Below are 24,952 nucleotides of genomic sequence, written 5' to 3' on the forward strand. Positions count from 1 at the left end.
CCCAGTTTTCTGCCCCTGCAGGTGGGATATCTGTCTCTTGCAATTCCCCATGTGGCCTGAGCCCCAGTCGCCCACAGTGTACATTTGCTCACTGATATACACTGTACCAGCTTCCTACCCTTTCTTGTCTTTCTTCCCCACTTCCCTGGGATCACCTCCCGGACAAGCCATTTACCTTCACTTTTTTGTCTCAGAGTCTTGTTTTAGGGCAGTCCAACTTACAAGCCTTTGGTTGTCACATTTTGGCTGGAATACTCTTTGGGCTCCATTCATATCTCCTCTTATTAGGTGCTGGTGTGTTTACAGAGGCAGGTGTTGGCGGATAGGCAGATGGATTAGGAATGTGTCTGATTTGGTTGAATCCTGACAGTTGCATGGCATTCACCTTCTGCGTGGTCTTTGGAAACGAGAGTTACTTCTGGACCTCCGTTTCTCCATTTGTAAAAATAGAGATGGTAATACTGATGCTGAAAGGTGTTTATTAGAATTAAATGAGACTTCTGTAAGGTACTTGGTGTATAGTTGATGTTTAGCATTTAGTCAAGTTGGTCTCCTTTCTAATTAATTTAGATTTGCAGTGTAGTTGGATTTGTATAAACTAGCTTTACTGTATGTGATTAATGCTTTAGAACTTTAGTCATTTATACACACAGGATCCTTAATATTTTAAACTCGTTCAAGCTCCATTGTCCCTCATGGAGGAGTTTTAAGGAAATGAGCTCCTCTCCTAGCCTGAAGTTTTGTGTCAGTTTTCGAAAGTAAAAAAGCCACTTGGAGATGCTGGGAGGGGCTAGTCCACATCTGGGAGGCAGGCAGGGTGCTGAGTGATCCTGCTACTCTGGGAGAGGAACAATAATTTTTTTTTTTTGAGACAGAGTCTTGCTCTGTCACCCAGGCTGGAGTGCAGTGGCACAATCTTGGCCCACTGCAACCTCCGCCTCTCGGGTTCAAGCAGTTCTCCCTGCCTTAGCCTCCCGAGTAGCTGGGATTACAGGTGCCCACCACCACACCTGGCTAATTATTGTATTTTTAATAGAGACGGGGTTTCGCCATGTTGGCCAGGCTGGTCTCGAACTCCTGACCTCAGTTGATGTGTCCACCTCGGCCTCCCAAAGTGCTGGGGTTACAGGCGTGAACCACCACGCCCGGCCAACAATGTCTTGAGGGGAGAAAATGGGGAAGCATCAGTCTCTGTTATTCCACGGAGCCTTTGTTGTGACCTGCCTACTTGAAACTCTCTGTCTTCTTAGATGTTAAGTTTTAAAATTATGCCCTGGCTGTTCTGACTACTCTCCAATGGCTTTCCAGTGGTTGGAAGTGTGCCAGATGCGACCTGCGAGAAAACCTCTGGTTGAATCTGACTGACGGCTCTGTCCTGTGTGGAAAGTGGTTCTTTGACAGCTCTGGGGGCAACGGGCATGCGCTGGAGCATTACAGAGACATGGGCTACCCACTAGCCGTGAAACTGGGAACCATCACTCCTGACGGGGCAGGTGAGTGCGCCTTTACCAACTTTGGGAACATGCAGTGACTTCCTCTTAGATTTAACCAATCCCTGAATCCAGGTGGTTAGAAGGTGTAGGCTCTGGATGCAGACAGCCCAGGTTTGAATTCTAATTCTGCCTCTTTTTAGTTTTGAGGTCTTGGGCGAGTTTTCTAATCTCCCTAAGCTTTAGAATCCTCATCTTGAGGATAACGATGATGATACCTCTTTCCTGTGTTTGTTAGTGTGCATAAAGCATTTAGCTCAGTGCACGCTGTAAGGTCCTAATACAAGTTGCTGCTGCTGTTATTATCCTTCTGTGTATCTCTTGGCTAAGGAGGACAGAGCAGGAAACAGGATTTGTGAAGTGAGTGTGCATAATCAAGTCTACTGTTAGAACAGCAGGAGGAAGCCCTGGAATCCATTACAGGGATTAAGTATCATTTTAGGAACAAATGGATTGATTATGGAGAATATGAGTTTTAAAGGATACTGTGCGTTAAAAGAGTCCCTGAAATCACCTGGCAGTGATGGTGTTCACATTCTCCGGGGGATTAGAATTGTTTCCTTCTTGCACTGTCAGCTTCAGAGTTGGTTCTGTTTCTTTTTGTCCTCACATGGTGTGCTTTGAAACATTAGCTTTTGGCCATGTTTGTACAGTTAATACCTTCTACCATTTTGCGAGGGAAAAAGGCAATAATATCAGGATCAGTAATGAGAAACTTAAATATTGAGCAGTGGCTATGAGAACCCATCATCTAATCATCATTGGAAACATTTGTTAAACACAGATCTGGACTGATACCCAGCTGGTCTTCTCCATTTTCCCAGGCTTTATTTAGTCTCTGTTTCTTCTTTGCTGTCAGGTAAGGTGTTTTTAGGGGAAATATAAAAACATGTCTTCTCTCTTTTCTCTTTTTTCTCTGTTATTTTTCGTTGATGGAATTAGCCTGCTTCAGAGTTAATTGCCCAAGATCTTTTCATTAAATAAGGGGACACTTCTCACCAATCATTGTTTTTTCATTAAACCGGTGTAGTTTTTCATTTGATACATAACTGGGGACTGGCAGTTGGGTCGTGTCAGGACTCTGTGGTTTCACATTTTAGAGAATTTTCCTGCTTTCAAGTTTTGTGGAATTATTTTAACTCATTAAAGACAAGTAGCTGAGAAATCCTAGCTATTGGTACCAAAGATTTTCCCTCAAAGTGAATAAAGATACACAAGCCCAGGTCTTATCCTAAATCTTCCGGGATTGAAAGAGGAAATTCAAGACAAGCGTATGGATTCGGGGTTACAGCGCGGTGTTTACAGGTGATTGTTATTCAGTGAGTGGGTGTTGAATGACTTTTCTCTAAGCCCTTCTCCTTGTCCTTTTAGGGGATTGTAGAAAGATTTGCAATGTAGGAATTCTGTCGGATAAAGTTGCAAGGGGAGAATAATTCATATTTTCCAACTTTCTATGCTGTCTTGTGTAGTTGGCTTTTATAGGACCAGTTATTAGAAATTCAGTTCTCAGAACAGCCTGTTCAACACTATAACTGTTCATATATGCCGCTTAGTTCTTCTAACTTTTTAGTATGAAAGCAAGTCTATGTCTTACTCATCTTTGGGTTCTATACAAAGTCTTACGTGTCTTAGGCACAAATACTTTTGTTAATTGAACCAACTGGTATATAAGCATTTAAATACAGTCCTGCGTCACTTAAGGATGGTGATATGTTCTGAGAATGCATCATTAGGTGATTTCTTTGTTGTGTGAACGTTGCAGAGTATACTTGGACAAACTTAGATGGCATAGCCTCCTTCACAGCCAAGCTATATGATGTAACCTGTTGCTCCTCAGCTACAAACCTATACAGCACAGTACTGTACTGACTGCTGTAGTAACACAATGGTAAGTATTTGTGTATCTGGACATATCTAAACATAGAAAAGATACAGCAACAACATGGTATAAAAGATAGAAAATGGTCACCTGTATAGGGCACTTACCGTGAATGGAACACGCAGGGCTGGAGGTTGCTCTGGGTGAGTCAGTGAGTGAGTGGGCAGTGAGTGTGAAGGCCTTGGACTTTAGTGTTCACTCCTGCAGACTATAAACACCATACACTTGGCTACACTAAATTTATGAAAACATTGTCCTTTTCAATAATAAATTAACCTCTTACTGTAATGTTTTTACTTTATGAACTTAATTTTTTTAGCTTTTGGACATTTTTGTAGTAACACTTAGCTTAAAACACAAATACATTATACAGCTGTACAAACTTTTTTGTTTTGTTTTGTTTTTTGAGACAGAGTCTCACTCTGTCACCCAGGCTGGAGTGCGGTGGCGTGATCTCAGCTCACTGCAACCTCCACCTCCCAGATTCAAGTGATTCTCCTGCCTCAGCCTCCTGAGTAGCTGGGATTACAGGTGCCCCCACCACGCCCAGGTAATTTTTGTATCTTTAGTAGAGATGGGGTTTCACCATGTTGGTCAGGTTGGCCTTGAACTCCTGACCTCAGGTGATCCACCCACCTCGGCCTCTCAAAGTGTTGGGATTACAGGCGAGAGCCACCATGCCCAGCCAAATTTTTTTTTTTAAATATCTTTATTTTATAAGCTTTTTTCCATTTTTATTTTGCTTTTTAAACGTTTTTATTAAAAACTCAGACACAAACACACACATTAGCCTAGGCCTACACAGGGTCAGGATCATCGGTATCACTGTCTTCCACCTCCACAGCTTGTCCCACTGGAAAGTCTTCTGGGACAATAACATGCATGGACCTGTCATCTACTATGATAACAATGCCTTCTTCTGGAATGCCTTCTGAAGGACCTGCCGGAGGCTGTTGTACAGTTAACTTTTTTTCATATATAAGTAGAAGGAATACTGTAAAATAACAATAAAAGTATAGTATAGTAAACACATAATATGGTAACATAGTCATTTATTATTGTTATCAAGTATTGTGTACTGTACATAAAACCATATGTGCTATACTTATATGTGACTGGCAGCACAATAGGTTTGTTTACACCATCATCACTACAAGCATGGGAGTGATGTGAGTAATGCTGTAATGCTACAACATGATGGTTATATCACTAGGTGACAGGAATTTTTCATCTCCATTATAACCTTATCGGACCACTGCCATATATGCAGTCCATTGTTGACCAAAATGTTGTTATTCAGTGAGTGATTGTAATTAGATTCTATTTAAATGTATGCTAATAATAAAGGCCAAGAATTAATTCTATTCTTTGTGTATCTTTAGTTTTCTAGAAGCTTTCTTTTCTAATGGGAAACTTATTTTAAAATTGCTAAATAGAGTAACTCTAGTTTCTTTTCTTTCAGTTTTAAGAAAGTTTTATATTTTCCTCTTGATTTTGCAACAAACAGATATTCAGTGTAACATATGTAGAAAACAGAGATAAAAGTTTAGATAAATCAATACAAAATACTAGTAATACCACCCTGTAGACTACTCACTGTTAATAATTTAGGTATTTCATTTTAGTCTTTTCTCTTTTTTTTAAAGGGTTAATCAGTTCATACACACACATGTACACACGCACACCCACCTCACATTTTTACAAAAATTTGATCATACTGTATAAAGTTTTATTCCTTATTTTTCTCTATTTAACATTATGTTTTTCTATGCTATTAAATATTCTTCAGTATTTTATGATGGTTTCATAAATCATTTCACTATTCTGTAAGTGGTTACAATTTTTTTTCTATTCTGATGAACATCCTTGTATATATGCAAATCTTTGGGTGTTTGTCTAGTTATTTCTTTAGAATAAATTTCTATGACAAAAAGAGTTAAATCTTTAAAATTTTCAGTTACCAAGATTCTCTTTTAAACAGTTGTAATAATTTACATTCCCATCAGCAGTGTATGACAGTACCCATTTCAACAAATCCTTGACAACTTTTTTTATTAAGTCTTGAAAAAAAAACCTTTGCTAATCTGGTATCTTGTTTTAATTTGCGTTTCTGATGAGGCTGTATATTTTTCTTAGTATTCTTGGCCATTTGTAGTTCTTTTTTGTGAATTTCTTAGGCCAATGTTTTCATAGGTTTAGGTTTTTAAAAATTGTTTTTTAAGAACTCTTTGATTATTAAGAATATTAACCCATTGTCTTCCATAGTTGTTACTGTTTTTGTGAAGAAGAAATAACTTTTAAGGTTTTTCTTGTCATATAATTGACAGTATTTGAATACATCTATTTCAATCATAGAAAGTATAAAATATTTGGCAACAGCAATGCAGATCGTATACAGTGTGATAAGGGTTGTGAATTCATTTAGCTAAAATAATGTTAACTTTTTGAAAAAGATCAGGCTTTGATTCCTGCAAATATTGTGCAGAGCCAGTTTTAATAAAAGTATTTTCTGTCTAATTGTAATTTCATATTAGTTTATGGGATGCATACATTCTATTTTGGTTTCCTTTAAATCTGTTTAATAGATCGCAAGCTGTAACATATTGTTTATTTAAAAGCCACATAAATTAATAAAAACATGCATAAAGTTTCCTTAAATGTCTAATGATGAGCCTTGTGGACATTGAGGCCCGGGGGTAGGGTGCCCTCTGTCTGGGGGTAGCCATCTCTCGGTGAAGTTTCCACTGCTGAGGGTCTGCTCTTCCACACTCGCTGGGCTCACTCAGGCCAGTTCAACTCACAGGAGACGAAGTCTCAAAGTCAGGGCATTTGTTTTTTAGTTCATAATGAGAGCCACAACTGCCAGTAAGTAGGATGTTTATGTCCGCTTGACCAGTACATTCCTTCCCTGTGGGAAGCTGAATTATATTTAGAAGATTGCTTAGTGAACGTGGAATCCAAGAAGGTTGTGGACTCAAATATTTAATGGTAGTGTGATCTGATCATCCTGATTTCCTTTCCCCCAATAAGGACATATTTGTCTAATGAGACACTGCTACTCATCCTTGAGGTCTCAACTTAGATTTAGTTTTTCAAAGAAGCTCTGGTCCCTCAGTCCAGGCCAGAGTGGTGGCATGCATAGCAAGAACGGGCCCCACATGAAATTCTACTCTGGGTCCCCATGGGTACAGCAACAAACAAACCAAGAAGCAGATCACTACACAAACAAACAAAAAGCTTTCCTCTGTGGGAGGACACATTGTTTCAGTGAGGTGGGGGTGAGGTTCTTGGTAGAAAGGGAGTAGGGCAGGACGGAGACGGGTTAGGGTGTGTTTTTCTTCCATCACAGAAACTAGTTTACCCGAGAAGATGCTTTAGTGTCTTGGGTGATTGTAGGAGAGTCTTCCAGAGATGCCCAAGGCAGCTGTGAAATTGCCTCTTCTATTGGCTGTACCAGCTCCGTAGCATCTCAAGCTGGTCTTTCTTCTTTGGTCATCTTTACCCCTGACCTGGGCATAAGCTCCCTTGAGTTTCTCCCAGCCCCAGGGTTTGGAATCAGGGCACGGACTACTTCATTTTAGTTTTGGCCTGGCCTCGGCCCCTCCTGTGTGCCTCTGTGGTACTTCCTGCTGCTCTGTCATGGTGCTTTCCACAAGACCCTGTTAACAGTTTATTTAATGGTGATCACCAGGACGGCAGGGCCTGAGGCCACATTTCTTGGGCACTGTTATATCTCTAGCATCCAGTAGTGTCCCTCACACATAGTAGGTGCTCAGCAAATATTATGGAGCAAACAAGTGGAGGAAGACACACCAACAAAATCTGCTTCCATTTGGGAGGCTGTGTTTTGAGGATTGCTTGGGCCCAGGAGTTTGAGACCAGCCTGGGCAGCATAGTGAGACCCTGTCTCAAAAATTTTTAAAAAGGCAGAGAATATATTGGCTCCTCTGATTTACCTTTTTTCTATTTTGTTGACATCTTTTTTACTCTTACCTGTTTTCCTTTCCTGACTACAGTCTAGGTTTTGTCTGTCCTGGCGGTTCTCTCTTTCTTTTCCTTTTTCTTTTCTTTTTTTTTTTTTTTTGAGGCAGGGTCTCACTCTGTTGCCCAGGCTGGAGAGCAGTGGTGGAATCATGGCTTACTGCAGCCTCAACTTCCTGGGCTCAAGTGAGCCTCCCAGCTCAGCCTCCCAAGTACTGGGAGCACAGGTGCTTGCCACCACACTCCATACTCGGCTAATTTTTTTTCATTTTTTTGTAGAAATGGAGTCTTACTATGTTGCCTAGGCTGGCCTTGAACTCCTGGGCTCAAGTGATCCTCCTGCCTTAGCCTCCCAAAGTGCTGGGATTATAGACGTGGGCCACTGTGCCTGGCCCTGTTCTCTCTCTCTATTTTTTTAAATTGAGACAGAATCTCACTGTGTTGTCCAGGCTGGTCTCGAACTCCTGGGCTCAAGCTATCCTCCTGCCTCACCCTCTAAAAGTCCTAGGATTATAACCTATTCTCTCTTTAAAGAGATCCTACATGCTGGCCTAATTTAATTTGTGTTTATTTTTCTTTCTTTTTTTTTTTTTTGAGATGGAGTCTCACTTTGTAGCCCAGGCTGGAGTGCAATGGTGTGATCTCAGCTCACTGCAACCTCCGCCTCCTGGGTTCAAGCAATTCTCCTGCCTCAGCCTCCCAAGTAGCTGGGATTACAGGCACACACCACCACACCCAGCTAATTTTTGTATTTTTAGTAGAGACGGGGTTTCACCATGTTGGCCAGGCTGGTCTCGAACTCCTGACCTTGTGATCTGCCTGTCTTTGCCTCCCAAAGTGCTGAGATTACATGCGTGAGCCACTGCGCCCGGCCTTGTGTTTATTTTTCTAGTGTAGCTGCTGGAGTTGTCTTGTTTTTCTTCTTTTCCTGTCTGTTGCAGATGGCTTAGAGGCACACAAATGTGAACTCCCGGTGGAGAGATGCAGTTTGGGTGGACAGATCTGCACTGACTCTGAGGAGAATCTCTCTTCATTTTCTCCTCTCTGATTTATTACTTGGTGTTTGACCAGGAGCTTTGCTTTTTCTCTCCATTTGTGAGAGAAGGGCACCAAAGCTGGCTTTCCTAGTTTTTGTTCTGTTTTGTTTTGTTTTTTTTTGAGATGCAGTTTCACTTTTGTTGCCCAGGCTGGAGTGCAGTGGTGTGATCTTGGCTCACAGCAACCTCCGCCTCCCAGGTTCAAGTGTTTCTCCTGCCTCAGCTTCCCGAGTAGCTGGGATTACAGGCATGTGCCACCACGCCAGGCTAATTCTGTATTTTTAGTAGAGACGGGGTTTCTTCATGTTGGTCAGGCTGGTCTCGAACTCCCGACCTCAGGTGATCCACCTGCCTTGGCCTCCCAAAGTGCTGGGATTACAGGCGTGAGCCACCGTGCCCGGCCTTCCATAGTTTTAACACAAGGACTTGTTGAGGTACATCCTTACCTCTCTCTCCCTTCTACTTTCCTGTAGGGGAATCTGGAGGGAGAATTTGGACTTCTGCCATTTTCTGGGGCCTAGGACAAGGGCATAAAGTCACATGACTAAACCATGAGACCCTTCACACTAAACCAGCATTTCTTCTAAGACTATTTGAAATATTAAACTTTAAACTTATGAGGGCAGGGACTCTGCATATCTTATTTAACATGATATCCTCAGGGTATACATGTATTTGGTATTTAGTTAATATTTGCTGAATACGATGAATGAGTGAGTTAACCTTGGTGGTTGAACAAGGATGACCCGCGCCAGGCATGCTAGACTTAACAGCATAGTCCTAATAGCATACCGTCCAATAGCATCATTTTAATCTCTGGGAATTACTTAGCAAACATTTTTTCCATCAAAATATAATAAATTTAGAAAAAACAGAGGAGAAAAAAAGAAATCTTCTCATTCAGAGATTACAAATTATTATTACCATTTTGATCTGGGTTCTTACAGATTCTCAATCTTGCTTCTGGTTCGTCTGTATCTCTGTCTCTGCTCTCTAAGCTTTTCCTTAATTAATCTTTGAGCTTACTGCACATACTGTTTTCTAGCATGCTTGTCACAAAAGGATATTCTTGTTCTAAAAATTTTTTTTTAATCTTTTTTCTTCCGCAGATTGCTGCCTCATGCTCTTGTGGTTTAGTTTGTCATTTAACTTGAAATGAAAGGATGACTGGTTTGCTTCTAAAATGAATGCAGTTACTCATGAAACACTGCTTGGGCTATTCCTGGGAGGATACCTCTGTGAACTCCCTAACTGTGGTTCTTGGCTTCAAGTTTTAGGCCAAGCTGGGGAGCGTGATGGATAATACTTGTCAGAAGTTGCCTATTTACTACCATAGTTTCTGCACTAAGGCCTGACTTTGTTAAGCTGAAGTTGGGAATAAAATGAGTTTCCCAGTGAAAAACATACAAGACAGCATTTTCAGCCACTGAGGCCACTGAAAACTTTTTTTCTCTGACTACATATTTATAAATTCTTCATGATTGCCAAGTTTGAAGGTCACAGTTCATTTTCAGGTTTCTTGTATGTTACTCACTAAACACTTTTTGTCTTGGGAATGCGAAATAACTATAGCATTTGACCAAATCATGTCATATTTTTGGAGCAGTTAATGGCTGGAGGTATGAAATACGATTTTCTCAATGTGGCAAGAGCCTAATGGGTTACGAACTGTGGAGGGCTGTGTGGTTTTCACTTATTTCAAAATCCTAGGCCAATGCCAGTGGTTCAATTCTGGCAGTTTTATTATTTTCTAATACAGCCCTGATCATTAGAGGCTTAAAGTCTTAAGTCTTCAAACTATCTCCCTAATTAATAACAACTAAAGTGCCTAGGGAGTGCCATTTTCACCTTCCAGCTAGTATTTGAGTGGAATTTTTTGATCCCTTGTCATAGATTAAAAATACTGTTGATGTATTTGTTTCAATTTATTAGTTCAAAGGTTTTTGCTTATTTTACTAATATTTAAACTTTTGGAAATGTTCCTTCTTAATTGGGCTGAGATTTTGTCTTTTGTTTTGCTTTTGAGAATGCTGAATTATATTTAAAAAATATAAATGAGGGTTGCTACCCACAGTTATCACGGGCCTCTGGGGAAGAGGAATAGAAAAGACAACTACACAATGTTTAACTTATTAATAATAGACTGAATTTCTTTGGGGAGTAGCGAGTCTCCATATATGTGGGTATGGGACAGAAGGTCACATAGCTTCTATGTGTTACTTTTTTTCCCCCTGGTGATGTTCCAAGGAGTAGGGAGCTCCTTGGACAGTCTGTCTTATACTGTCCCTAAGAGTAATATCTTCATATTCATTTTCCTTGTTACAGATTTTGTTTTTCAAATATAAGAGCAAAGAAATTGTGGGTTTTGAGTCTTCATTCCTTTTAAGGGCCTAGGTTGGTTCTTCACCAAGTCTGTTGGTATCCTGTTCTGATACATACATTTTTTTCTTTTTTTTCCTTCTTTAGAAACATTCTTTTTTTTTTTTTTTTTCTGTTTTTTGGAGACAGGGTCCAGCTCTGTCACCCAGGCTAGAGTACAGTGACATTATCATAGCTTACTGTAGCCTCAAACTCCTGGCCTCAAGTGATCCTCCTGCCTTGGTCTCCCGGAGTGCTGGGATTACAGATGTGAGCCATGTACGTTGCTGGTGTCCTGATATACCTTCATAAATATTCTGTTGTAGAGGGAAGAAGATTGGGCCAGGAGTTAGACTACCTGGGTTCTGGGCCACCTGTGGCCTTTATGAGCTTCTTTTCCTTATCTGCAAGATGGGCTTGAAAATGTCTCTTCTGTCCTCCTCACCACACTGTGTGTGAGAATGGATAGGGCAGCGGATTGGATAGCTTTGGAAAACCAAACAGTCCTCCAACTTCACTGTGCACCTGAGGATCTCGTTAAAAATGCAGATTCTCATTCAGTCGGCCTGAGGCGGGGCTCAAGATTCTGCATTTCTTTTCTTTTCTTTTCGTTTCTTTTCTTTTTTTTTTTTGAGATAGAGTCTCTCTCTGTCGCCCAGGCTGGAGTGCAGTGGCACGATCTTGGCTCACTGCAAGCTTCGCCTCCTGGGTTCATGCCATTCTCCTGCCTCAGCCTCCCGAGTAGCTGGGACTACAGGTGCCCACCACCGCGTCCGGCTAATTTTTTGCATTTTTAGTAGAGACGGGTTTCACCGTGTTAGCCAGGATCATCTGGATCTCCTGGTCTCGTGATCCGCCTGCCTCGGCCTCCCAAAGCAGATTCTGCATTTCTAATGAGCTCCCAGGTGAAGCTACTGCTTTGAGTCCATACACCCCACTTTGAGAAGCCAGGTTCAGTCAAAAGCCTCATGTTGTCAGGTGGGATATTATTATCCCGAGGAAAGAGGCAGCCCACCTCAGCACAGAGCTTACCAACACTAGCGTCTCTCAAATGGCTGGGATGTGGATCCCAGAGGCCCTGGGGCAGTGGGGCAGGGCAAGGCTGGCTGGAGTCTTGAATATCCCTGGAATACCAAACATATGGTCATTTTCTGTGTGTACTGTGAGGTGGGCCCTTAGGGAAGCGCCACACAGTCTTCACAGATCTCTCGCTGGTTCTGTGAGATGTGGACCTGAAGGTAGGAAAGAAGGGATGTCGGGGGCAAGTGGGAGGTAGAGGCGGTGAGTGGTAAGTTTGAGAATACAGAGGGTTTCATGGGCAGAAATTCGTTTTCTCAGATGGAACAAGCTGCCCTGAGGGCCTGTGTGTTCTCTCTGTTCCCCCGGAGGTCCCCCCTGCCGTGGCGGATGGCCGTCATCCCCTCCTCCTGCGCCCATCCCTCTTCCTGAGCTCAGAGTTATGCCACTGTGGTTTTAGTTAGAAAAATCAAGTGTTAGGCATTTATACTTGTATACTTATTAGATACTGTTCTTTTTTTTTGCTTTTCTTGTTTTAGAAAACTTAAAAAAAAACTTTCCAAAATGTGAAAAGAATGATATATAGGTATATTTACAAAAAATGCCTACATATTATTTATCATTTATCATCCATCTTTCCTCTTGTTGAATGTTAGAAAGTTTTTGTTTTGTTCAGTGATATAGCCCAAGCCTGGTGTACAGTAGGAGTTCAAAAAATATGTGTTGGATATTCAGTGACTTGATTACTGATTGCAGTGCTTATTTTCTCTTCATCCGCTAGATGTTTATTCTTTTCAAGAAGAAGAACCTGTTTTGGATCCTCATTTGGCCAAGCACTTAGCGCATTTTGGAATTGATATGCTTCATATGCATGGGGTGAGGTCTCCTTTTGTTTCTGTTTCCACCTTGCATGGGGTAGGGGTGGGGAGACGGCAAGGGAACTGCTTGATTTATTTAATATATAATTCCTCTAACGTGGATCTTCATTTTATAGGTTTTAGCTTTTAATTGTTGCATTTACTTCTTGCATTTAATTAGTAGATGTTTTCTTTTGGTTGCCAGCTTAGATTTTTTATGCCATAATAAAAATGGCACCTCAAGTACTCTTTTGGTTTAGTTGGAGTTTACTTGCAAAATTAGTCTCCTTTGATGGGCAGTCGTGTGAATCATTCTTTGTTCATGAAACGCAGATGGTGTAGGGAGATGACCTTTAAAATTATCTGTGACCAACATCACTTTCATTAATTTCAGGAAGGGAAGCAAAGCTCCTAGGGGACAGAACGAATAAACCAACACATTACTGTTGACAGAGAAGCTCTGCTTCATTTAATATTGTGTTTTCAAATTGATGTCATGACTATATAATATTTTTCCTTTAAGGAACTATTTAAATGTGCATTTCGTTTTAGCCCTTTCCTTCCAGGTCGCCTCCCTGTCTTCATGTTCCTATTCTCTTTGTCTCCTCTTTGTCACTCATTTTTACTTTTTTGTTTAGTTTTTTCTGCTCTTCTTTACACCTCCCTCCTTTTTGTTTGCTGTGTTGCATTGAATATTCCCTTGAATTTAGTCTCCTTGCTTCTTTTTTGATTCCTATTTGTTCTTCATCCTCCTCCTATCTCTTTCCCTTTCAGTCTTTCTCTCTTTAAAATCTTTTTTTTTTTTTTTTTGAGATGGAGTTTCGCTCTTGTTGCCCAGGCTGGAGTGCAGTGGAGCGATCTCAGCTCACTGAAACCTCCGCCTCCTGGGTTCAAGCAGTTCTCCTGCCTCAGCCTCCCGAGTAGCTGGGACTAAAGGCATGCGCCACCACACCCAGCTAATTTTTGTATTTTTAGTAGAGACAGGGTTTTGCTATGTTGCTCAGGTGGGTCTCGAACTCCTGACTTCGGGTGATCTGCCCACCTCAGCCTCCCAAAGTGCTGGGATTACAGGTGTGAACCGCTGCGCCCGGCCTCTCTTTAAAATCTTTTTCATGTGTGTTTTAAAAATTGTGGTACAATATATATAATATAAAAGCTACCATTTTAACTGTTTTTAAGCGTGCAGTTCTCTGGCATTATGTACATTCACTTTGTTGTGCCACCATCACCGTCTCTTAGTCTTTATTATTTGCGTTGTTTATTTCTCTATGTAATTGGGGGAAAAATGGCAGAAACATCCTATGCTATTAGAAATAATTAATGGGACATGACCTTTGAATGGGAATCACATTTAAAGTTGTTTTTCTTCGATGACTTTGTCTCAGACAGAGAATGGGCTCCAGGACAATGACATCAAGCCAAGGGTCAGTGAGTGGGAAGTGATCCAGGAGTCGGGCATGAAGCTGAAGCCAATGTATGGTCCTGGCTACACGGGTCTGAAGAACCTGGGCAACAGCTGCTATCTCAGCTCTGTCATGCAGGCCATCTTCAGCATCCCAGAATTCCAGAGAGCGTAAGTGCCTTCCATGCAGACCAGGGCACGCGGCACCTCCCTGCCCCATCTAGGTCCAGTCCACTCAGTGTGTGCTGCGAAGCCCATCTTTATTGCTTCAGGACATTTTGCCACCTTTTCTCTGGCCTGCCTTCTACAGAGACTGGGTGAGAACACTTGTCAAGTATTATGGGGATCAGGTGAGATAAGAAGAGCTTCGTGGCCGGGCGCAGTGTCTAACGCCTGTAATCTCAGCACTTTGGGAGGCCGAGGCAGGCAGATCACGAGGTCAGGAGTTCAAGACCAGCCTGACCAACATGACAAAACCCGTCTCTACTAAAAATACAAAAATTAGCCAGGGGTGGTGGTGCACGCCTGTAATTCCAGCTACTCAGGAGGCTGAGGCAGGATCACTTGAACTCAGGAGGCAGAGGTTGCAGTGAGCCAAGATCATGCCACTGCACTCCAGCCTGGGTAACAGAGCGAGAATCTGTCTCAAAAAAAAAAAAAAGAGCTTCGTAAACTCAAAAACACCATACAAGGGTTTGTTATTAATAATGGTTTCTGCTTTTTGACCATCACCCTATGTACCAAGAATATATTAATCATTAATCTTCACAGCAGATCTGCCAATTCCCTCCTATAGATGCGCTAGGAGAGATCCGGTGATAGGTCTGGTTAGTGTCTCTCTTGTGGGGGACTGGAATTTCCTCAAGGATTTAGGGCTTTCAGTTTTTGCTACTTACAGTGTGGTTCATAGACTAGTGCAGCTCCTTATACTGCTGGATGTGGGCCTTCAATGAGATAAGTTTGGAAATTGAGAGTGAGCATTGGGAAATTGTAACAATTTGATGTTGCTGTTGTGTTTTACAAGTGGCATTTCATTTTTCTAATAATTTCTTGTAATTGTATTTTTTAACTTTTTTTATTTTTAATTATGGGTACATAACAGGTGTATATATTTATGGGGTATATGTGATATTCTGATACAGGTACACAATGTGTAATAATCACATTGGGGTAATTGGGGTATTCATCACCTCAAGCATTTGTCATTTCTTTGTATTAGGAATATTCCAATTTCACTCTTTTAGTTATTTTAAAATATACGACAAGTTATTGTTGACTATAGTCACCCTGTTGTGCTATCAAATACTAGATCTTGTTCATTCTAATTGTACTTTTTTACCCATTAACCATCCTAATTGTATTTTTAAAAAGTATCATCTGTCTGAGTTGAAATAAACAAAAAAACTGACCCTTTACCGTAGATAATTTGAGAGGCACTGATTTAGGTGCTCCCTGACTGTGCTTGTACAAGACTGCCTTCCTCCTCCTACACCGAGGGGGACAGCAGCTATGTCTGTGGCTGTTTTCTTCCTTGGGTGTACTGATGACAGGGAGCTATAGAGCCCAGGAGCTATGGCTGGTACACTCTCAGGCAGCCACTGCCTACGTGTAGAGAATCATCCTAATGTGTTCCAGAGGTAGGTTTCCACCTTAGTTTAAGTGTGGAAGAGGACATATGTGTGCTGAGGCAGGCAGGCGACATGCCAGGAATAGTCCAGGTCATGTTTTACCCATGTGGAGTTGAAATCCTAATGGCTTTAATGGCGGTTCATCAAAAGTATGTCACATACCCTTCTCTTTCCTCCCTTGGTGTTTGGAGACATACCTCTTCTTGCTGTTTTCTGGCTTTGAAAATTTATGGTGCATTTTCCATGTCTATTTTTCATTTTTTCATCCAGCCAATAGAGAGTGAGTTCTTTTCTGCTAAGCAGTGTGCTGAGTGTGTGGGGGTGGTGAACAGAAGGACCCCCAGGCATGAAGTAAGCAGGAGATACAGGCATTAAGAAAATAATCATAGTAACAACTGCATGCTTATAAACATGGTACATTCCATGAAGGAGAAAGGAGGGAGGTGGTCAGAGAGGAGCCTATGAAGAAGGGACACACATCCTGATGCATGTGCAGGAGGAGTGAAGACAGAGGCTTTATGTTTTTGAGAATTTAGTATTTGAATCTCTCCCTAGTCTTGTTTCAAGAGTCTTAGAATTTTATATTACTAATATTTTACATTCTCATTTTATTTTCTAAACATTTACTAGATATATGAGAACATGAGCAATGAACTATTCATACATGTCTTCAGTCTTTTCACTCTTTGACCAAATATTACTGGATTGAAATACTTGTTCTTCTCACTTCTTTTTCCCCAGCAGGTCTAACCCAGCGGAGTTAGATTCAGGAGCAGTGTCTTCATTTTGAAAGTAGAAAAAGTGACTCAGGGCCTGGCATGGTGGCTCATACCTGTAAACCCAGTACTTTGGGAGGCTGAGGCAGGAGGATTACTTGAAACCAGGAGTTTGAGGCCAGCCTAAGCAGCAAAGTGAGATCCCATCGCTACAAAAATTAAAAAAAAAAAAAATAGCCTGGCGTGGTGGTGCACACCTGTAGTCCCAGCTACTCGGGAGGCTGAGGTGGGAGGATTGCTTGATCCCAGGAGTCTGAGGTTGCAGTGAGCTGTGGTTGTGCCACCGTACTCAGGCTGGGCAACAGAGTGAGATCCTGTCTTTAAAAAAATAATAAGAAGGCCGGGTGCAGTGGCTCACGCCTGTAATCCTAGCACTTTGGGAGGCCGAGGTGGACAGATCACCTGAGGTCAGGGGTTTGAGACCAGCCTGGCCAACATGGTGAAACCCCGTCTGTACTAAAAATACACAAATTAGCCGGGCATGGTGGTGCGTGCCTATAATCCCAGCTACTCGGGAGGCTGAGGCAGGAGAATTGCTTGAGCCCAGGAGGCAGAGGTTGCAGTGAGCCGAGACTGCTCTACTGCACTGCAGCCTGGGCAACGGAGTGAGACTCTGTCTCAAGAAAAAAAAAAAAAGAAATAAATAATAAGAAGAAAATTAAAGAAAGGAAAGAAAAAAAGAAAAATGACTCAGAAAGATTAACTGGCTTATGAACAGCCATAGCGTAATTTGGGAACTTGGCCTGATTCCTTGGTACCCTGTCTGCCATTTGAACCTAGTTTACATTTCAAAATAATTTTTATTGAGGATTAAATCTAAATAAACTGGTATACAAATGGAATGACAACCAAGGTAGATTGCTAGATAGCAAAACTACGTCTTTTTAAGAATTGCTAGATTACAAACAGGAGGTATAACATCTATGAAAATTATCTAGCGTTACTTCTGCATTTTAATTTAATTTTGTTACAATGGAAGATTTCCTTCATCAGTTAGAAAAGGGATATACATTGATAGCAAAATGGACTTCTGTCTTTTTCTCCCTGACCTCAGGTACCAGCAAAGTGAACTTTTCTGACATGAAAGATTTATTCTTGGCTGGGCATGGTGGCTCATGCCTGTAATCCCAGCACTTTGGGAGTCTGAGGTGGGCAGATCACTTGAGGTCAGGAGTTCGAGACCAGCCCGGCCAACATGGCAAAACCCCACTCTACTAAAAAATTAGCCAGGCGTGGTGGTGCGTGCCTGTCAGATACTCGGGAGGCTGAGGCAGGAGAATTGCTTGAAGTTGGGAGGCAGAGGTTGCAGTGAGCCCAGATTGTGCCACTGTACTCCAGCCTGGGCGAGGGAGTGAGACGCTGTCTTGAAAAAATAAAATTTATTCTCTTTGCTCTTCTATCTATCTTGCCTTAAAGCATAAGCCTATTCATTAGTGTTCATCTTTCCAGTGAGTTTTTTTTGTCTTGTCAAGTTTTGAGATGTGATTAAAACTGGATCGTAAGAGAGCTCCTGAGTTCATCATGTTATATATTGTTAGGAATTCTTCAGTATAGCCCCTGCATCTAAATAGTTTAGCTCTGAAGTTTGGTTTATGTCTTGTTTGTCCTTTGAATGGGACTGGCCCAAAGAAGCATGCTCTGTTAATTTTCATGTAGGTACATAATCTGAGCTACAACTTCTGAGTTTGTGGACAGCAGGTGCCTAGAAGTTTCTAGTAGTTAGGGAATCCAATTAGAAGTCATTGCCAAGTAATAGTGTATCATGGTTCTCTGCTAGGGTTTCATTGCAAAAATGCCTTTTCTGTTTGGTTATTGGTACTCAGTTATGGAAGTTAATCGTGTGATTGTGTGACATAAATGTATTCATTGAACAAATATTTATTGAGTGTCTTTTACATGTCAGATGCTGTTCTTGTGCTGGAGATGCAGTGATTTAGATAAAGTTGCTGCCTTCATGAGATGACATTCTAGTATGTAATCTCTGGAAAGACAGATACTAAACAAGATGTATTAGTCTGTTCTCATGCTGCTAATAAAGACATACTCAAGACTGGGTAATTTATAAAGGAAAGCAGTTTAACTGACCCACAGTTCCACATGGCTGAGGAGGCCTCACAGTCATGGAAGAGGGCAAATGAGGAGCAAAGTCACATCTTGCATGGTGGCAGGCAAGAGCTTGTGCACTTGTGCAGAGGAACTCTCATTTATAAAACCATCAGATCTCGTGAGACTGATTCACTCTCACGAGAACAGCATGGAAAGACGTCCTCCATGATTCAGTTACCTCCCACAGGTTGCCTCTCACCACACATGGGAATTATGGGAGCTACAATTCAAGATGAGATTTGGGTGGGGACAGAGCCAAACCATATCACAAGTAAATTATAAAATTGCAAATAGTGATGCATGCTAAGAAGAAAGTCAGTCAGAAGCAGATGGTAGGGAGTGAGGAAGGGTGGGGGCGGCCCCTCTTGCTTTATCTGAGGGTCTCGGGAGGCGACTTGTCAACAGGCTTGAGAAGGAGCTGCCAAGCAAGGATCTGTGAGACAGCATCCCAGGAAAAAGACAGCAGAAGGCATGACCTTGAGACATGAGCAAGTCTGTCATGCCCTGGGGCGGCAAGAGGGACAAGTGGGGATGTTGTGGGCTGGGGGAACACAGTGGCAGATGAGGTCAGAGAAGTGGGCAGAGTGGGCACATGAAGGGCTGGAGAATGGGATCTGCTTTTGGATTCTTCTTCCTAGAGCTTTCAGGCTAGAGAGTCAAAGACAACGGGGAAGGAACAACACAAAGTAGAGGGTGTGAAATAGGAAGTGAATTTAAGAAGTGAAAGGAGTGATTGTGCATTATGATTGGAGATCAGTGTTAAAGCTGGCTTTGCTCTGTTAGGATAAGCTTGCCAGGAGGGATTATAGAGTGCTCCAGGGGCAGTGGATGGGCAGACACAGCCAGCAGAGTGATTCCAAGCTTGGCCTGGTGCCTGGCTGCGTGGGTCCATTCTGGGCCTCATTACTCCCTCCCTGGTAGGCTTTTTTTTTTTTTGAGATAGGGTCTTGCTGTGTCATCCAGGCTGGAGTGCAGTGGTACAATCACGGCTCACTGCAGCCTTGACCTCCTGGGCTCAGGCAATCCTTCCACCTTAGCCTCTCGAGTAGCTGCAATTATAGGTATGTACCACTGCACCCAGCTAATTTTTAATTTTTTTTTGTAGAGATGGGGTCTCATTTTGTTGTCCAGGCTGGTCTCAACTCTTGGGTTCAAGCAATCATCGCTCCTCGGCTTCCAAAAGTACTGGGATTACAGGTGGCTTGGAGACTTTGGAAGCTACCTAATGAATTTGCATCCCAATTTCTCACCTCTCAAATGAGGATAATGATAACAACAATCTCTTCCTCATATGGTTGCAATGAAGACTCAACAGGCTAATATAGGAAGCCCTCCAGAAAACGGTAGCTGTCACTGCTGTTGCCATTATTCATTTTGAGATTATTGGAACAATTTTTAATGTTAAAGAGAAAAATTACCCAAACACTTGTTAAAGATGATAAGGCAGACTTTATTCAAGGGAGTCCATGGCCATAGGTATAGGAGCACTGCAACAGGGCCTGGCAATGGGGGAGACATTGGACTCAACTCTGATTCAAACAAGGTCAAGTGGGGATTTATAAACAAGGAGTTGGGTGGGGCCAGGGGATGGAAAATCACAAAGAAGAAACATCAAGGATTAGCTGTTTCTGGCTACCCAGACTTAATGGGATTACTGCTGAAGGCAGGCCAGGCTGGTCAGACAGCAAGGATGGGTGATTTTCACTAAACTGACTTAGCAGGATGCTTACTTAAACTGGATCTACAAGGACAGAGAGGGAAGCCCAAGGACGGGCCCAGTCAAGCAGAGGCTTCAGAGGAGCCTGATGATGTTTTGGTTAAGTCGAGTCTTGTCCCTAACTGTACTGTTGTCTTTATTTATTTTTTTTGAGACAGAGTCTTGCTTTGTCATCCAGGCTGGAGTCTGGTGGCATGATCTTGGCTCACTGCAACCTCCACCTCCAGGGTTCAAGTAATTCTCCTGCTTCAGCCTCCCGAGTAGCTGGGATTCCAGGCACGTGCCACTGCACCCGGCTATTTTTTGCATTTTTAGTAGAGACGGGGTTTTGCTGTGTTAGCTAGGCTGGTCTTGAACTCCTGACCTCAGATGATCCACCCGCCTCAGCCTCCCAAAGTGCTGGGATTACAGGTATGAGCCACAGCGCCTGGCCTCTGTACCACTGTCATCGAGGTGGTGATTATTGTGATGGCTTAGCCAGTGGTTCTTAACTCTGGTTGCGTGTTAGAATCACTCAGGGAACTTTTAAAAGAAATTCCAAATCCCAGGCCTCAGTCTCACGCAATGAAATTGGAACATTTAGGGGTGCTTCTGGTTTTGATATATGTAAAAGAAACTCTTTGGGTGAATCTAACTTACAATGAGGGTTGAGACCCACTGATAGAAGCATAAACGTTTCAGGAAGGTCATGAGTGCTGGTAGGGGTAGAATCTCAGGAAAAACTTTTCTTCAGGTAGATTGTTTAGTTTGACAAAGGGGCAAGAAGGTCTTAGCAAGAATTTCGATGGCTTGTTTTGGTTCTGTTCTTCTTGCAGTTGCTATGTTTTAACTATTGCCTCTCATTTTCTAGGTATGTAGGAAACCTTCCCAGAATATTTGACTACTCGCCTTTAGATCCAACACAAGATTTCAACACACAGATGTAAGTGCCAGATTTGTATTTTTTTTTTTTCTGGAAAAAGCATCCAATAAAATGTTCATAGTGGTTATCTCTGGGTTGCAAAATTAAAGGCAATTCTTCATGTATTTTTAAAAAAGTGTTCCAAAATGAGAATGTGTGACTTTTATAAGAAGATAAAGTTATCTACAAAGGACTGAAGAAAATTTGAAACTGGTATCAGTATGAAGCAGAATCAAATAAATAAGTTATTTGTGTGTAATGCAGATCAAATGCTCCACCTAACAGCAGTTGTACTTATTGATATTCATAGATAAATTTAATATTACTATGGAAAAACAACAATGACCTTTTTGTTTTTGTTTCTTTGTCCTGGCCAGGACTAAGTTAGGACATGGCCTTCTCTCAGGCCAGTATTCAAAGCCTCCAGTGAAATCTGAACTCATTGAACAGGTGATGAAGGAGGAGCACAAGGTATGTGTCTGAGCATTTGCCATATTGACATGTAGGTAGGGAGGAGCTTTAGAATGTGGGTTTCCTATGATTTGGCACATGGTGGCCATAAATTTAGCAAGCTATCAGAATAGTAATGTCATTTCAGTGTCTAGGGTGCCTGTCTGTATGCTCTTAAAAATTGTGACAAGGAATAGCCAGGGTTGTGTTTATAGAGACAGTTGCTTCATGGATTATACATGTGTGCCATCATTAACCATCTTTAGAAACAGTATTCTTTATAAAATAGAGCTGAGATCGAAGGACTAAATCTCATAAAAATATAAACATTTTCCCTTTGGTAACACAGTCTCGGCACTTACAGTGTCTTCCTTCTCCTAAGCCTCAACTTTGTTGGCTAGAGTTTCTCAAGAGTCTGGTTGTTAAAAAACAACACACAGGGTCAGGCATGGTGGCTCATGCCTATAATCCCAGCACTTTGGGAGGCCGAGGCGGGTGGATCACCTGAGGTCGGGAGTTCGAGACCAGCCTGGCCAACATGGTGAAACCCTGTCTCTACTAAAAATACAAAAATTAGCTGGGCGTGGTGGTGCACGCCTGTAATCCCAGCTACTCAGGAAGCTGAAGTGGGAGAATTGCTTGAACCAGGAGGTTGCAGTGAGCCGAAATTGTGCCACTGCACTCCAGCCTGGGCGACAGAGTAAGACTCCATATCAAACAAACAAACAAACAAACAAAAAACAACACAGATTCCTTAGTCCCTCCGTAGGACTGAGGAATCAGAATTTCAGGGGAGGGCTTGGCATTCCTCAGGTTTGGTAAGCTGCCGGGTGGTTCTTAAGCAGGCTCAAGGAGGAGAAACTCCGTGGGCCAGTCGTTACTAATTAATAGAACCACTGAAAGATGGGCTTGATGTTTTAATGGCCAGACCTGCATTTCCACTGGACCCTCCCTATGCTGCTTGTTGTACAACTCCAGAGGGTACTACTCATAACTTGGTCTTTCTGAGTGGTGCCCTTGGAATTGTGTAGTGCACAGCTTACACATCTGTGTTTGGCACCGTCCTCTCCCGTTGCCACAGATGCCCTGAGTGGAACGCGTGCCCCACTTCCCCGCCACCTGCTCTGGCTTCCTCGTATCCTGTCTTGACTTACTGGGCAGGCTCGTTCAGTTCTGTGTCTCAAGTGTTTATCTTAAGGCAGTCCTTCTTAGCTAATACCTGTAGACTGAGAACAAGAATCAACAGTGAATAAATACCCTCTTGTTCATCAGGAAGCCAGCTAGTTGTGGAAATGGAGCAAGCAAGAGAAGGGAGATTATAGAAAGAACATATAGAGGCAGCCTTGGGGGTGGGGAGAAAGAAGTAGGTTGTAAAGAGGGTGGAGAGGGAAACAGACATTCTGAATGGCAAGCCCAGGAGACCAGAGTGGTATGGGAATAGGAAGAACTGAAGTTCTCAAGTTGCATTGTTACCCAGCATTGTACGACAGCAAGGTCCTTATCCACCAGAGGCCGGAAGGCTCCCATCTGAGATACAGTTGAGGAGGTGGCTTGAGGGTAGGGCTGGAGTATGGGGTTATCCAGGCTTCTTCTGCTTCTGTGCTTCTGTGAAACTTTGAAGAGGTGATTGTGGATAAACCTCAGTCCAGAATTGTGTTATGATTGTATTGGTTCTGCGTTCTCAAACAGGCGGTGTCACTTATTGCATGGCTCTTCTGGGGCAGGGTCCATGCTCTCTGGTGGTGGTGAAGGAGCTGGGAGTCGGACTCAGGAGCTTGGCTTTCCCTTCTGGTTCTGCAAGGAGCTGTGTGACTATGGGCAAGTCATGCCACCTTCCAGTCTCACCATTCAAGTGGCAGAATTGATCTAGGTGGTGGTGGTGAATGTTTTAGGCCCAGGAGTCCCCTTTCTAATGTAAATAAAATCGTGGACCTTGCGTGACCGTTTCTATGCTCTTGGGATCTCCTCATTTGAGAAAATGTGAAATGAAAAATCATCAATTTAGTGCTGTTTGGAAATAAAATTTGGTTTTGTTAATATTACAGTGTCCTTTGATGTTAAAAAAAGTAGTTCTTCTATGAGCAAGGCACACTATCTATGCAGTCTACAAGTAGTATCTGTTTGGAGCCCTTGTCTCTCTTCCCCCATTGGATTCGGTGGCTGTAGTGTAGTAGCTCCTTACATCTCCAGGGTCTGAGGCTTGTAGGTGGGAGCCACTGCTCTGGATCAAGGTGTGTGACCTGGAAGCACTTGGGCCATCTCTGGGATGTGTTTTGCTTGGTCCACACATAAAATCTAAATTTCCGCCTTCTCTTAACCATTCAGAACGTCTGACAGTCCCAGGCCCGCGATGACAGCTGGAGCCAAGGGGCAGCCCTCCCTTCACACAGGACACGCAGTCCCCAGCTGGCTCCGGTCCCTTTGTGACTCATGACCTGACTGGGACTCTGGGTATTTGGATTTGTGACCCTTGATCTAGATGACTTGCGAAATCCTTTCCAGCCCTCAGATGCCACGATCTAGCGGTCTTGAAGAAAGAATCTTGATTATGAGAAGCATATATGTGCATCTAGGCAGGGGCAGGGAGGGCCCATCCAGCCGGGTGGGAGACAAGTGGGTCTTTGGTCCAGCATCGGTAATATTTCTTAAACACTCAAATAGAACTCACATTGACCATGATTTTCCTTGTGGCCCTGGGGGTGTCCGTTTCAAGCTGTTCCTTGAATAGACAAATAATTTACAGCAAAAATCTCCACTTTCCTTGACAGTGGAAGGAATTAGTTTCTCAGGCATCAGGATTTTCACTGGCAGTTGGTTTCAAAGGAACCAATTTGTGAGACTCTTTCCTTTTCTCAGTTATCAGAAGCCCTTTGGAAGGATGGTCCTGTCCCAGGCCTCTGGTGTTTGTGACTTATAGATGAGCCTGAAATGCCCCAAGAGAGGGAAAGAAGATTCACTGAAACAGAAAAGGGGATAGATGATGAGAGGAATGTATGGTGTGGGGGAGAGAGCATGAAGGATGGGTCAGAGCCATGTGGCAGAAACGCCTTTTTACAGGGCCACCACCACGCATGGTCTTAATAACTAGCATCACATAGTGCTTGCAAAGGGCCAGGCTCTTCCTCTATGTTCACTGATGCAGAAACGGATGCACAGAAGCCTTGCCCAAAGTTGCAAAGCCAGTGAGTGGCAGAGCTGGGAATTATATCGGGCAGTTTGGCTCTGGAGTCTGTGTTTTTGATCACTGCATTATCCTACTTCCTTAACAGTTGTTCCAAGACTTATTTCAGGCTCCCAGTGCCTCAGTGTGTGGATGGGGGCAGGTGGATGACAAAAGGGGGCGTTTGAAGTTT

At 42.6% G+C, this 24,952-nt stretch overlaps 1 protein-coding gene across 6 annotated transcripts in view; it reads left to right on the plus strand.

Moving 5' to 3' along the window:
* USP13 (ubiquitin specific peptidase 13) overlaps positions 1-24,952 on the plus strand; it is a 134,404-nt gene that overhangs the window by 54,143 nt on the left and 55,309 nt on the right. For all 6 annotated transcript variants that reach the window (XM_004038064.5, XM_063704406.1, XM_055381813.2 and 3 more), the window contains 5 exons: positions 1,309-1,493; positions 12,544-12,638; positions 14,005-14,192; positions 21,099-21,170; positions 21,527-21,620. In XM_004038064.5, coding sequence (XP_004038112.4) covers positions 1,309-1,493; positions 12,544-12,638; positions 14,005-14,192; positions 21,099-21,170; positions 21,527-21,620 — 634 coding nt within the window. The remainder of the gene's footprint in view (positions 1-1,308; positions 1,494-12,543; positions 12,639-14,004; positions 14,193-21,098; positions 21,171-21,526; positions 21,621-24,952) is intronic.

The sequence above is a fragment of the Gorilla gorilla genome, chromosome 2 (genome assembly GCF_029281585.2).
Source record: "Gorilla gorilla gorilla isolate KB3781 chromosome 2, NHGRI_mGorGor1-v2.1_pri, whole genome shotgun sequence".
Taxonomy (NCBI): domain Eukaryota; kingdom Metazoa; phylum Chordata; class Mammalia; order Primates; family Hominidae; genus Gorilla; species Gorilla gorilla.